The sequence below is a fragment of the Carettochelys insculpta genome, chromosome 23 (assembly GCF_033958435.1).
Source record: "Carettochelys insculpta isolate YL-2023 chromosome 23, ASM3395843v1, whole genome shotgun sequence".
In the NCBI taxonomy this organism is placed as follows: domain Eukaryota; kingdom Metazoa; phylum Chordata; order Testudines; family Carettochelyidae; genus Carettochelys; species Carettochelys insculpta.
Genome location: NC_134159.1, coordinates 4,358,052 through 4,372,315, shown reverse-complemented (window position 1 = coordinate 4,372,315; position 14,264 = coordinate 4,358,052). Strand labels below are relative to the sequence as shown.

Genomic DNA, 14,264 nt, shown 5'->3' with positions numbered 1-14,264 from the left:
GACAATTGTTTGTAACGTTAATAACTATGTGATAATCTGAGTTATTCTTTTATATTGTGAGCCCAGTCAGGAATGGAGCGAAGCCTTCAGGATATACTAGGATGGTCTGCCTCAAATGCAATGTTCTCTAAAATTTAAAACATCTCCAGTGGGTGACTGAAATGATGCAAACTGTCATGCTTCAGGGAAAAGACGACATGTTCTTGAATCACATTGATACCTTTCCTGGTTACCTAGCTGAGAATCTTAGGTGGTAAACTGTATACTTGGGATGAGCGTTCCCTCTAATTTTGCCAATTGTGGGCAGAATAAAGTTTATTATATGCACCAAAGCCTGTGTGGATGTGCACCACCAACAGAAACACATGTTGCCAGCTGTGGGGTGTGCTCTGCTAATCAGGTGGGCAACACCTGAATCTCTCCAACGTGTCCATGCATGTGTTTATTTTACAGGGAACACCACTTGGGATTACGTTATATATTTAAACTATGATGTTTCCAAAGCCCCACCATTCTCTCTTTCAAAATAATTTCCATAGCTTTTTGTGTCTAGTGCCAAGCTAACAGCCCTAGAATCTGGCAACCTCTTTATGCACAGATTGTGGGCAGGAGCACTGGAACCTTCCCTTAAATTCTCAACCACGATCTACACCAACCAACGTACATTACTCACGAACTGCACGGATCACCTATAAGGAGCAAAAAGGGGTAACTAAATTCCAATTCCCAATAAATCTTTGGCCTATCCACTGGGGATGCTAGGAATTTTGATGGAGTTTCTTCCTATAGGAAATCTTATTCCTGAGGAGCACTAACGCACTCTGAACAGTTTTAGTTAAGGTTAGTCAGTTCTCAGTGTACAATTTGGGCTCCTTATGTCTATTAGGCTACAAATACACGAGGCAAAGTAAGTCGACTACAGATATGTAGTTCTAGCTATGGCAATTGCATAGTTAAAATCAATATATCTACGTTCAGCTAACTTGGCTGTCTATACAGGGGGAGGTTGATGGGAAGAGTTTCCCCCTTTGACATCCCTTACTCCTCACATCATGCAAGGAGTACAGGGGTCGACTGCGACCCCTGAGAGGTTGATTTCGTGTGTTCCATTCTAGATGTGGGAAATTGAACCCCAGATGATCGACCCTGAGCGGGTTGATCTTCCAGGGTATCATACACATAGCCTTAGTTATTCTAATTTTTTATCAAACCTATGCAAGTGAACAAAGATGCTTAATGTGTTGGGTATTGGAGGGGTAGCCGTGTTAGTCTGGACCTGTAACAGCAACGAAGGGTCCTGTGGCACATTATAGACTAACAGAAAAGTTTTGAGCATGAGCTTTCGTGAGCACAGACTCACTTCATCAGATGCTGGTCTTGGAAATCTGCAGGGCTAGGTATAAATAAGCCAGAGCAAGGGTGGGGATAACAAGGTTAGCTCAGTCAGCAAGGGTGAGGCTTACTACCAGCAGTTGATCTGGAGGTGTGAACACCAAGGGAGGGGAAGCTGCTTCTGCATTTAGCCAGCCATTCGCAGTCTTTGTTTAAGCCTGAGCTGAGGGCGTCGAATTTGCAGATGAATTGTAGCTCAGAAATTTCTCTTTGGAGTCTGGTCCTGAAATTTTTTTGCTGTAGGATAGCTACTTTTAAGTCTGCTACTGTGTGGCCTGGGAGATTGAAGTGCTCTCCTATGGGTTTTTGTATATTGCCATTTCTGATATCTGATTTGTGTGCATTTATTCTTTTACGTAGAGACTGTCCAGTTTGTCTGATGTATATGCAGAGGGGCATTGCTGGCACATGATGGCATAAATTATATTGGTAGATGTGCAGCTGAATGAACCCACGATGGTGTGGCTGATCTGGTTAGGTCCTGTAATGGCGTTGCTGGTGTAGATATGTGGGCAGAGCTGGCAACGAGGTTTGTTGCATGGATGGGTCCCTGAGTTAGAGTGACTGTGGTGCAGTGTATAGTTGCTGGTTAGGATTTGCTTCAGGTTGGCAGGTTGTCTGTGGGCAAGGACTGGTCTGCCTCCCAAGGCCTGTGAAAGTGGGGGGATCATTGTCCAGGATGGGTTGTAAATCCCTGATGATGCGCTGTAGAGGTTTTAGCTGAGGACTGTAGGTGATGGCTAGTGGTGTTCTGTTGGTTTCTCTCTTGGGCTTGTCCTGTAGTAAGAGGCTTCGTGGCACACATCTGGCTCTGTTGATCTGTTTTTTCCACTTCCTCAGGTGGGTACTGCAGTTTCAAGAATGCTTGGTAGAGATCCTGTAGGTGTCTGTCTCTGTCGGAGGGGTTGGAGCAACTGCGGTTATATCTTAGTGCTTGGCTGTAGACAATGGATCGTGTGGTGTGCCTGGGATGGAAGCTGGAGGCATGAAGGTAGGCGTAGAGGTCAGTGGGTTTACCGTACAGGGTGGTATTAATGTGGCCATCATGTGTTAGCACCGTGGTGTCCAGGAAGTGGATCTCCTGTGTGGACTGTTCCAGGCTGAGGCTGATGGTGGGGTGAAAGTTGTTGAAGTCCCAGTGGAATTCCTCCAGAGTCTCCTTCCCATGGGTCCAGATGATGAAGATGTCATCAATGTAGCGTAAGTAGAGACGGGGTGTTAGTGGACAAGAGCTAAGGAAGCGCTGTTCCAGGTCAGCCATGAAAATATCGGCATATTGAGGGGCCATGTGGGTACCCATAGCTGTGCTGCTGATTTGAAGGTATATATTGTCGCCAAATCTGAAATAGTTGTGTGTGACGATAAAGTTACAGAGCTCAGCCATCAGATGTGCTGTAGCATTATCAGGGATACTGTTCCGGACAGCATTTATTCCATCTTTGTGTGGGACGTTGGTATAGAGAGCCTCTACATCCATGGTGGCTAGGATAGTGTTTTCTGGTAGGTCATCAATGTACTGCAGTTTTCTCAGGAAGTCAGTGGTGTCTCAGAGATAGCTGGGAGTGCTGGTGGCATTGGGTCTGAGGAGAGAGTCCACATAACCAGACAGTCCTTCAGTGAGAGTGCCAATGCCCGAGATGATGGGGTGTCCAGGATTTCCAGGTTTGTGGATCTTGGGTAGCAGGTAAAATAGCCCTGGACAGGGCTCCAGAGGTGTGTTGGTATAAATCTGTTCTTGTGCTTGTGCAGGGAGTGTCCTGAGCAGATGGTGTAGTTTCTTAGTGTATTCCTCAGTGGGATCTGAGGAAAGTAGCCTGTAAAATTTGGTATTGGAGAGTTGTCTGGAAGCCTCCTTCTGGTAGTCAGACCTGTTCATGATGACAGTAGCTCCTCCTTTATCTGCCTCTTTGATTATAATGTCCGGGTTGTTTCTGAGGCTGTGGATGGCACTGAGTTCTGCACGACTGAGGTTGTGAAGCAAATGATGCTCTCTCTCCATAATTTCTGCCGGTGCGTGTCGGCAGAAGCATTCTATATATGGGTCCAGACAGATAAATAGAATGCTTCCGCTGACGCCCAGACAACCTGCCAACCTGAAGCAAATCCTAACCAGCAACTATACACTGCACCACAGTCACTCTAACTCAGGGACCCATCCATGCAACAAACCTCATTGCCAGCTCTGCCCACATATCTACACCAGCAACACCATTACAGGACCTAACCAGATCAGCCGCGCCATCGTGGGTTCATTCAGCTGCACATCTACCAATATAATTTATGCCATCATGTGCCAGCAATGCCCCTCTGCTATATACATCAGACAAACTGGACAGTCTCTACGTAAAAGAATAAACGCACACAAATCAGATATCAGAAATGGCCATATCCAAAAACCCGTAGGAGAGCACTTCAATCTCCCAGGCCACACAGTAGCAGACTTAAAAGTAGCTACCCTACAGCAAAGAAATTTCAGGACCAGACTCCAAAGAGAAATTTCTGAGCTACAATTCATCTGCAAATTCGACGCCCTCAGCTCAGGCTTAAACAAAGACTGCGAATGGCTGGCTAAATACAAAAGCAGCTTCCCCTCCCTTGGTGTTCACACCTCCAGGTCAACTGCTGGTAGTAAGCCTCACCCTTGCTGACTGAGCTACCCTTGTTATCCCCACCCTTGCTCTGGCTTATTTATACCTGGCCCTGCAGACTTCCAAGACCGGCATCTGATGAAGTGAGTCTGTGCTCACGAAAGCTCATGCTCAAAACTTTTCTGTTAGTCTATAAGGTGCCACAGGACCCTTCGTTGCTGTTAACGTGTTGGGGTCTCCTTTGACATGAAATGTAAAAGCCATGGCTGTGGATCTCTCTCTAGTCTAACAAGTTCTGATGAAGAACAATTCTCGTTTCCAGAAGGCGATGGGCAGATTCAGAAAATGCTTGGAAGTGCGTCTTGCTATAAAAAAAATTTAAAAAGGGAAAACCCCATTGCCTACACATGGATCAATAATTACCTAGTAAAGTACTATAACTCAGGTTTAGTGCAAGATCCTGATAAATTAAACATGCCAAAGCACTTTGTACAAGAGCAAGGTCCAACCAAAACCTGAGGCTAGTAGTTGCATTATGCCTCCCTAAATTCTCTCAACATTTTCAACAGGATGCACTATTACCTTTCACTTTCCATCCTACAATGCTGTGAAATGCTTGTTAAACAGCTTCTACCTCCTATCCCAGAGGTGGTTGCATGTTAGTGGCTACTGAACTGCTTAAGAATCTTGTAGGTTGAGAGCTCCTAGTTATTAGCTTGCCTGCTGTTGCATTAAAAAGCCTCTAAGGAAATCTGTACAGTATTTCTCTATTCTGCAGCTTGACAAAGGAATGAGAGTCAGTGGTGTGATGACTGTTGGTAAAGAATTTTTTTTTTTTTATTTCCAAGAGCTTAATCAAGTAGAAAATTAGAGCTACAGCGAGTTGCTCAACAGATAAAAAATGCTTAGAAAGGCCAACTCCCTGCAGGCTTGACTTGAAGCTGTGAAGCTAACCACCTTCGTTCACAAGTTATTCGAGAGGCTGGCTTGCTTTGCTCCTTTAGTGCCAGTTATCTGGTAGCTTCAGCTGCTGGCTGCTGCGGTGGTAAGTCTGGGTGCTGCCTGAAGCAGTTAGCTCCAGGTGGTGGGAAGGAAGAGGGAAGAGTGACAGGATGGGGTGGATTTTTATACAAAATAGTCTGAAGAGGGTACATCTGCAGACGGTATTGGGCACGTGCATCTCTGCCTGTCTGTCTGTAGAAGCTCCAGGTTTTGACCATCTAAAAAGCAGAGCTCACAAAAACGGAGAGCCGAGTGGGAGGAAGGGCCCCTTAGCAGAGGAAGAGGAGATGATAGGGGCAATTTGTCCTGAGCCCCCCTGAACAAAAGCGAGAGCCGTTGTGATGTGGCCTGCAGGGACACTGCACTGCTGGGGGTTGGCTCAAATAACTTCCTATGGGCCAGACTGGAGTGGCACTGCAACGCCATGTGCTAAATTGCAATGCCAAGAGTGGGAAGCCAGGCCCAGCCCTATGGGGAAGCAGCTGCTACTGCCAGGTGAGTGTGGGCAGGCTCGCTCTCCAACTCCTCTCCACCAGGAGCCTCCCTCCCATTTTGGAAGTGGGGGTTGCTTAGTTTCAGATACTGCTCCAGCTCCACCCTCCAAAAACCCATCTGTGCAGTCCTGAGAGTGGATGCTGGGGCAGGGGAGGGGCAGGGAAAGGGCTACTTAGACCTATTCTTGTGAAAAACACCCATATGCCTCTTTCTCTTGAGAACCTGAAAGAGCTGGCAGTCCCTTGAAAGAGAGCTGAAGCTGGACTGGAAGCAGACATTACAGGGATTTAATTTTCCTGGTGACAGTTTTTCCCCTGGTCCCACCCACTCTCCAGCATTCGGTGACCATGCATCCCATTTTGGGCAGGACAGCCTCATATTTCAGGAGCCAGGAAAGTGTCCCAATTTATTTTTAAAAAGGGGCTAATTGCCCCATATTTGGCCCCCTGCTGGCAGGCAGGTGCAGCTGATGGTCAGAGAGCCCGTACATATCTGCTCTCCGGCCACACCAGCAAAAGCCCACGTGCTCTCCAGCCATACCAGAGAGGGGCCTGGCAGCCAGCAGAGAGCCCTGAAAAATTGAGGGTAGATTGGCACCTGGCTGCCTCCTGCTTTCCCACACCTTGGGGAAGGCAGGAGGAGCACCAGCAGCTGCTGCTCACTTCCCGGCTCCCGGAGATGCCCCCTCCTATATCACCCTACCCAGCATCACCAAAAAAGTGCTGCTTTTCCTTATTGTAGCATAACAAAATCTCCAGAAGGTACAACACAAGGAAACATTTAGCTTCTGACTGAGCTTTTCTTCTTTGGATTGCGTTAATTTCTGTCAGACCTACCCAAAGGTGCACTGTTCATCTGAAGCAAGTCATTCGATCTGCGAGCAATGAGACCCAGGTAACCTATTTCTATGCTCAAATCTCAGGGTCCTGAATGAACCTGCATTTCAGTAACAGAATTTATTTTTTGCTGCAAGTTTCAGGCATATGATGAGACCACAATTTAATGAACCTTTGAGGAAAAGCCTGAATCACACAGGCACCAAATCCTTAGACTAATTTTAAACTACTCAGTCTTTTCATCTGTTTGCAGCAGCAACATAGCTTCAGTATCAGCCCTGGGGGCAGGACACAGGGAGGTAGACCACCTCCATACTCCAACTCATGGCAGAGGGTCACCCAGGTCAGTGTCAACACCTCTGTGTTACACGATACTGTACTGTTAAACTGTTACACTTTTTTGGCACCCAGACCACGCTCTGATTTTGTATATTTTTATTATGATGATTCCATGAATTTTGCATAATTTTAGTGTAACAAAATCCTGTCCTTAACAATATTGAACAAACAGAGGCACAGTACTGGAGACAGCACACTGGATTGGGAGATGTGGGTTTATTACTGGTTCTGCCACTGACCTGCTATATACCCATAGGCAAAATCACATCACCATTTTGTGCTTCATTTTCCTCTCATACCCTTAGCCGTGTCTATTAACCCTTTCAACTCCTCAGGGTACGAGCCACCTCTATTCCCAAGTATGTACAGTGTTTAGTACAATGGGGTCCTGACACCTTAAGAGATATTAATAATAATTAACATAATCCAGGTAATATCTGACTGATAAAGTGTGGGAGTAGGAAAATTCAGCTGCCATTTGAATTCCTGGGAAAAACAGGGAATTTTAAGGTCAATGTAAATCCTAACTGTGGCTAGAGGTCTTCAAACTTTATATTACAGATATTTTACAATGGGCCCAAAGTGGAAATTGGGGTTTGCTTATATAAGTCAGTGCTCTTGGAATCTGGAAAGCACAGCAAAAGGATCCCCACATGGCCTACAGGGAGAATCCACTGAGCCTGGGAAATCAAATAATTATGGGGAACAGAAAAAAAAAAAAGGTGTGAAGATAAAAAGGCAAAAATGAGGCAATGGGTGGCAGATGCTGAGCAGAGCCCTGGACAGCGCCTCTGCTCTTCAAAAGCCTCCAGGGAGCCAGCAGATGCGACTCGGAGGAACGCTACATGGCTGTGTGAACAGATGTCGGAATGGAAATAGGCCTCAGAATTGCAGACCTGTCCACCAGCCAACCTGCCCTCTCGTTTTATAAATTGCCACCTTGGCCATATCCAGGAGTACAAGAGTGGTAGTAGAAGGGAAATATATTAGTTCCAGGGTGAACTAACAGAGGCTAATCCAGAACTAGCAGGAATTTGCTACAACAAACAGGGCAATCAAGACCTGCAGCCAATTAGGAGGTTACCCAAGGCAAATCATCATCATCATCATCATTAATAACCATGGGCTCAGTGCCCATTGGTGTTTGATGCCTCTCACTATTTCCTTCCATCTTCCGTGTCCAGTGCGGAGCGGCTTAGTTTCTGTAGACTAGCACTGCACCAATCTACTATATCATCTATTCATTCTCTGTGGGGTCTGCCTCTCCTATTCGAACAGTCCATTATGCCATATACCAGGGTCTTGATTTTTCGTTCGTCGTTCATCCTGCTGATATGCCCATATAGCTGTAACCTGCGTTGTATAACCTTCTCCAGTAGGTTCTCTTTTGGCTGTATCGTCCTGTATAATTCCTTGTTGGTGACCTTCTGCATCCATCCTATTCTCAGGATATTTCTATAACAACTCCTCTTGAATGATAATATTTTTGTCTTCAAATCTTTCGTTTTCACCCATGTCTCACACCTGTACAACATGATGCTGAATATACATGTTGTCAAGACACTCAGCTTCATTCCTAACCGAATCGCTTTGTTTTTCCAGATTTTATCCATCGCCTTCAAACTCACTCTTGCTTTCACTGTTTTAGCCGCTATTTCCTTCTTACAGTCAAGATCATGTTCTGTTGCTCCCCAGATATGTGAACTTCTCAAGATTCTCTAGTTTCATCCCACCTACACTGATCTTCCTTCCTATTTCCAAATACCATTGTTTTTGTTTTATCGATATTCAAAATCGGTCCATACCACTTCCCTTCCTCATTTAGCACCTGCACCATTCCTGCTAGCTTTTCCTCATCTTCCTCAATGATAACTATATCATCCGAGAAGTTCAAGCTGTTAATTCTTATCCCATTGTCCATCACTCTCTGTAGATGTGTGATGAAGATATTCTGTGATATCGGATCTCCTTGTCTCGGACCTCTACTTGTTCTAATCCAACTTCCCAATTCTCCGCACGTTCTCATCGCTGCCTCGGCATTGTCACTGATATCCTTCAACAATCATATCAGTCTGCTATCCACTCCACACAACTCCAACGCTGCCCAAGTCACCCTCTGCTCTACATTTTCAAATGCCTTCTGAAAAATCGATGAAACAAGTGCAGATGTTCTTGTTCTTTCATTGCGCTTTCTCTGCTATCAATCTTAGTGCGAATATCTGCTGTATGATACTTCTGTCTTTCCTGGACCCCACTTGCTCATCCGCTTGATGTTCTTCTATCTGTGATCTTAGTCTCTCCAACAGTGTCATCAGCACTTTGCCTAGATGACTCATTAGGGCAATCGTTCTGTAGGTCTTGCATTCTAATGCACTTCTTTTCTTGTGTATTGTCAGTAGCACAGATCTTGTTCATTCCTTAGGTGCCCTCCCTTCTTTCCATGCTATATTACCTAGTTGGTGTATTTCCTGAATCATACTTTCTCCGCCACATTTAATCATCTCTCCCATGATTGTATCATTTCCAGGGCTCTTGTTCTTTAGTGGTTTCACTGCTCTTTCTACTTGCATGGAACCTCTAGAGACTTCGTGGTGGAGTTCTGAGGCAAGTGAGTCAGACTAATCAGAACACCTTGGACCAATTAAGAACCAGTTGAGACTGGTTGGAAAGGGCTCCTCTTCTGCTAGCTCAGTGCATGCAAGAATCTGGAGAAAAAGTGCAGTGGATTCCTCTCTTGCTACTCCCAGATCTGCACTGAGTAGGCCTCAACTGAAGTACTGTGTCTAGTTCTGGGCACCCGGTCTTCAGGACACAGGTGGATAAACTGAAGAGGGTCCAGCGAAAAGCAACTAAAACAATTGAAGATCTAGGAAGTATGACCTATGTGAGAAGATTTGGGTTTGTTTAGTTTGGAAAAGAGAAGGCTGAGAGGGGACATGATAGCAGCTTTCAAGTACCTAAAGGGGTGTTACAAGGCGGTGGGAGAAAAGTTATTCCCCTGACACTCTGATGGTAGGACAAGATGCAATAGGGCTTAAATTACAGAAAGGGAGGCTTAGGTTGGATATTAGGAAAAATCTCCTGTCAGGGTGGTTAAGTACAGTAGACCCTTGACTTACATGATATCAACTTGCACGATTCTTGGAATAATGCGAGTCAAAAATCAACCAGCGCTGCTGCACCAGCTAGTTTCCTGGTTCCTGCAAGTGGTGGGGAGCCAGAAACCAGGTGGCAGCCAGGCTCTTGCACTCCCAGTTCCCAGGAGCTGCGCCTGGCTCCAGGCTCTCCTCTGCTTGCGGGAGCCAGGAAACTGACTGGCACTGCTGTGCCTGGCTCCTGACTCCCATGAGTGGCGGGGAGCCTGGAGCCAGGCACAGCAGTGCCGGTCAGTTTCCTGGCTCCCGCAAGCGGATGGGAGCTAGGAGTCAGGCAGCAGGCTGAGCGCTGTGAGCAGGCACGGAGCCGCCACCATCTTTGCCATGGCTGCTGAGCCCCTCCACCACTTGCAGCCCCAGCCGGGCGAACCTGAAGGTGGTAGGACGCCTCCTCCACACCCTTCCTGACTTACGCAAAATTTGACTTATGCATGGTTGCCCAGAAACACAACCTATGCGTGAGTCAGGGGTCTACTGTACCGGAATAAACTGCCTAGGATGGTTGCAGAATCTCCATCATTGGAGATATTTAAGAACTGGTTGGATAAATACCTAACAGAAATTATATATGTGGCTCTTGGTCCTGCCTGAGTGCAGGAGATTGGACTCGACCTCTTGAGGTCCCTTCCAGCTCTAGTATTCTATGAAGTGGCCCAGGGAATTATAGCTGACACACAGTTGTTACTGGCAATGTTTGCAGGAAGCTGTTTTCACAGGATCCTTGGGTTGGAGCCCAGAGAAGAGAGTGGACCCAGGTTTTACTCACCACCCACTCCCCATTACAGCATGGGAATAGGACTGATCTTGGTAAATGGGTTATCCTGTCCGAGACCACTTGGGGAGGCCACAGAGACAATGGAATTTGGTTTCCCCAGTTTTCCCCATGCTGGCCAATGATGAGAATAGCTTAACAAACAGCAAGCTGATGCCCTAGAGAAAGTGTCTAAACTGAGGACTACCATGAACAGAAAGTGCAGGACCGCCAAGATTGAGTAGAAGCTTTGCCACAGAGTATATAAAGGAGAAATTAAACTCTGTGGCCCTGAATAACTGTGATTCCTTTATTGGGGTGGTATATGGACGCAGAGATCCTGAGGCCTTTTCCCACCTTTAACAATATGGCAGTACTAACTCCTGGAATCTTTCATGAAGTTCATCACTAGACATACAGACACAGACCTCCACATCTACTTTCATGCTGGTAAGTTCACCTTAGATTTTGATTACATGAAAGTTGCCTGAAGAAACCTTAGCAAATGCCTGTAATTTCCAACCCCCCACACAAAGTATTTTGCCTATATTCCAACTCTTAACAACATTTCTTCGATATTCAGATGCTAATGAAAAACAATCTCCAGCAACCCACTTGAACAAACAGCAATCAGCCTAATATGTTACAACTCAATTACTTCCCCAGTTTCGGTTACAGTTGCTGTCAAATAAATCCGCCGAACCAATCAGTCTCATTGTAAGCGCTAGGGAAGCTTTTATAACGGTATTTGCTGAGTGGGAGGACATTTTGTTAGCTTCCTCACTGACAGATTTACAGAAATGTGGCCTTAAAAGTTTGGAGGAGAATGAAAGGAGATGGCACTTACATGACTAACGGAAACTGCACACCATGCTAATAACAGACCTTACTAATCAAAAGAGACACAGGATAAATACCTTGGGCCCTGATTCTCATTTATGCAAAGGCTCCTTATGTTCCTTGTATCCCACCCACTTTGAGACTCCTTAACCTGCAAGAATCAGGTGTCTTGGCCTCCAGCCCCCACCCAGACTGAAAGGAATAGTAACTAATGTGCTCGGTTCCAAAGTCTGAAAGCATGGACAGGGTGAGACAGCTTGAACACAGAGGGTGCTAAAATGAATTTTGCATGAAGCACCTTCCTGACATCCATGATTTTCTCCAGGATGACCTTCCCTCCTGTCCTGTCCCATGGCCGTGTGGCACACCAACTAGAAATCTGTTCTGAACCCGGCCAATGCTGCACCTATGCTGCAGTCGAGGAAGTTGTTGTTGGCGCTGCACAGCAATCTCCTGCCCTCACTGCACAGCACTACCAGCCTGTTCCAGAATGCTGTCATTTGTATTTTCACATCATTTCTCTACGCAGGACCCTGAGGTGCTCTGCGAGAGGGAGGTACAAAAATGTGAAATGACCAACTGTCTGAAAGGCTCAGCACAGAACCTGCTCAACATGCTAGAAAACAGGCAATGAGGGAGTGCATCATTACTCTCCTCTAGAGCAGTGAGAGCTTAATATTAAAGTTCAACCAGTTTCTTTGATGCTTAACATACTGTGATGATGAGGATCAACTATCCTTTCAGGACCCATGATAGTGGGCTCTGCAATCACCTCAGAGGCCAAGTTCCTAGCAGCACTGGCAAACACTCTGATGGTCTGGGCTGCAATAAAGTGTTTTATTATTTCCTGATTTCTCTCAAATGGGTCTATTTATTTTCAAGTCACTCAAGCTAAAAATCGATTACGACTGTGAGGAGATGGTGCCACTGCAGGTTGAAATAAGCAGCCTGTTCCACTGAAACAGGCACCACGTTGTTTTAAGGAACATCTGGCATCTTCATCTTAAGTAACGTTGGCTGCATAAAAGGAACTGAAACTGCAGCTCAATCTTTTCTGCTAAGTTCCCTACTCCAGTGACACAGCATTTATGATAAAAGATGTGAGGTCACGAAGTTTGTGCACACACAGCGAAGATCAGAGACCATACAGAGATACTCACCCTTTCTAGGCCTGACCTACACTTAAAAATCAGTTTGCTCTAGCTATATAACCCACAGCAGTGAAAAATGTCATGCCCTAAGTCCTCTGCTATACACACAGCGGGGCAGATTGAAGATGAGCACAAAGTTATGATGGCATGAGATAAGGACAGAGTGAAGTACAAGGAAAACGAAGAGAGCTACTCACTACAGATGAAAGATCGACATTAACCATCCTCCGGTCATCCAGACTGACTGGCTGAAGGCCTGCAACGTTGAGCTGAGCAGAGGAGGTCCGGTAGACAAAACTCAGCAGCCAGTCTCCCCTAGAAGAATAATGAAACAGGGGTATTGATAAGCCTGGTTGGAAGATTGACAAAATGTACAAAGACAGTCAGGGAATCTACGAAATGGCAGAGATGGCACCGGGCAGCCCAGTTCAGTCTGTACCAATGCCTGGTGCAGCTTCATCCATCGTGGAACAAGACTGGAATATCATGCTGGAAAGAATAATTGGGATACAACTGTGAAAATCTTACTCATGAAGTAATCCTGACTCACATGAGTAACCTCAGTGAGTTCACCAGGACTACTCCCTTCAGTATAGGCTTCAAGATCAAGCCCTTCTAATGTATTTCAGATTCACAGGGAGACAGCGTTGCATCCAACTACTGAACAATCTCCTTGTAATATGCCAACATACAAAAAAGTTTGCCAGCCTGGAGCATCAGTAAACATGATGAGCGCAAGTACTGTGGCTGTTGACATACGTGCAAATTATAAAGTGCTTTGGGATCCCTCTGGACTAAAGGTGTTGTAAAAATGCAAGGTTTTAAACAGGAGAAGTAGCAAAATCATGCTTCCATTCTTGAGAGATGCGACAGTGATGGCATGGGTAGTGTTAAGATTAGAGAAATGACAACACACTGTACCATTGGGCACTCGGGAGAGGTGAAACACTCCCCAGTGAAGAGAGCTGACACAAAGCCTGCACATCACTTAATTCCAACTAAGCTCTATGACGACAGTTAAGTAGCACTGCAGTGATACACAGAACCTTGTGCTGGCGTTTTGCACAGGTGAGTTTAACTCTAAAACCTGCTGCTTCCAGCTGTTCCTGTTCTTTTTCACCACTGCCCTTGACCACCAGCTGTTAATAAAGCCCAGCAGGAGCTATGGAAAATGTGTGTAATACATCGGAGGTCCCATGACATTCACCTGGTTTCATATTTGTTGCTAATTCTTTACTCAGACTAGGTTGGCTGAAAGGTTTAGTAATGCAAACATGACGACTTATGGTAGTACACAGGACAATGGTAGTTTAGTTGATGAGAACCCCCACGTAGCAGTACCAACTGGCTTTCACTTGGAGACGTTGGGTTCATTCAAACTTCAACACTGAGAGGGGTGAACTACTGTGAACTGAATGCAAGTAAATGAGCTTGATTCTGACCTCATACTAGTTTGATATCACTGTAGGTTCATGAGTTTCTGTGAAGGTTACTTCTGATCCACCACAATGTGGTTCAAAATTTATGCAAGGGAGGGAACCATGCGAATTTCTTATCGGGAAATAAAATATTCCCCTGATTCATGGTTCAGATACTCTCAGTAGAGAGCCTCCCTCTAAGCTCTTCAGTTAGCACCTCACATCACCCTTCACGTGGGCCTAGTGCATCTCAGCTGCAGCATCCAACGGGATTTTAGAGATTAAATGTATTAAGCC

At 45.7% G+C, this 14,264-nt stretch overlaps 1 protein-coding gene across 8 annotated transcripts in view; it reads right to left on the bottom strand.

The window, feature by feature from the left end:
* The window catches only part of TMCO4 (transmembrane and coiled-coil domains 4), a 107,260-nt gene that overhangs the window by 21,019 nt on the left and 71,977 nt on the right, over positions 1 to 14,264 (bottom strand). For all 8 annotated transcript variants that reach the window (XM_074975570.1, XM_074975564.1, XM_074975567.1 and 5 more), the window contains one exon: positions 12,747 to 12,864. In XM_074975570.1, the coding sequence (XP_074831671.1) occupies positions 12,747 to 12,864 (118 nt within the window). The remainder of the gene's footprint in view (positions 1 to 12,746; positions 12,865 to 14,264) is intronic.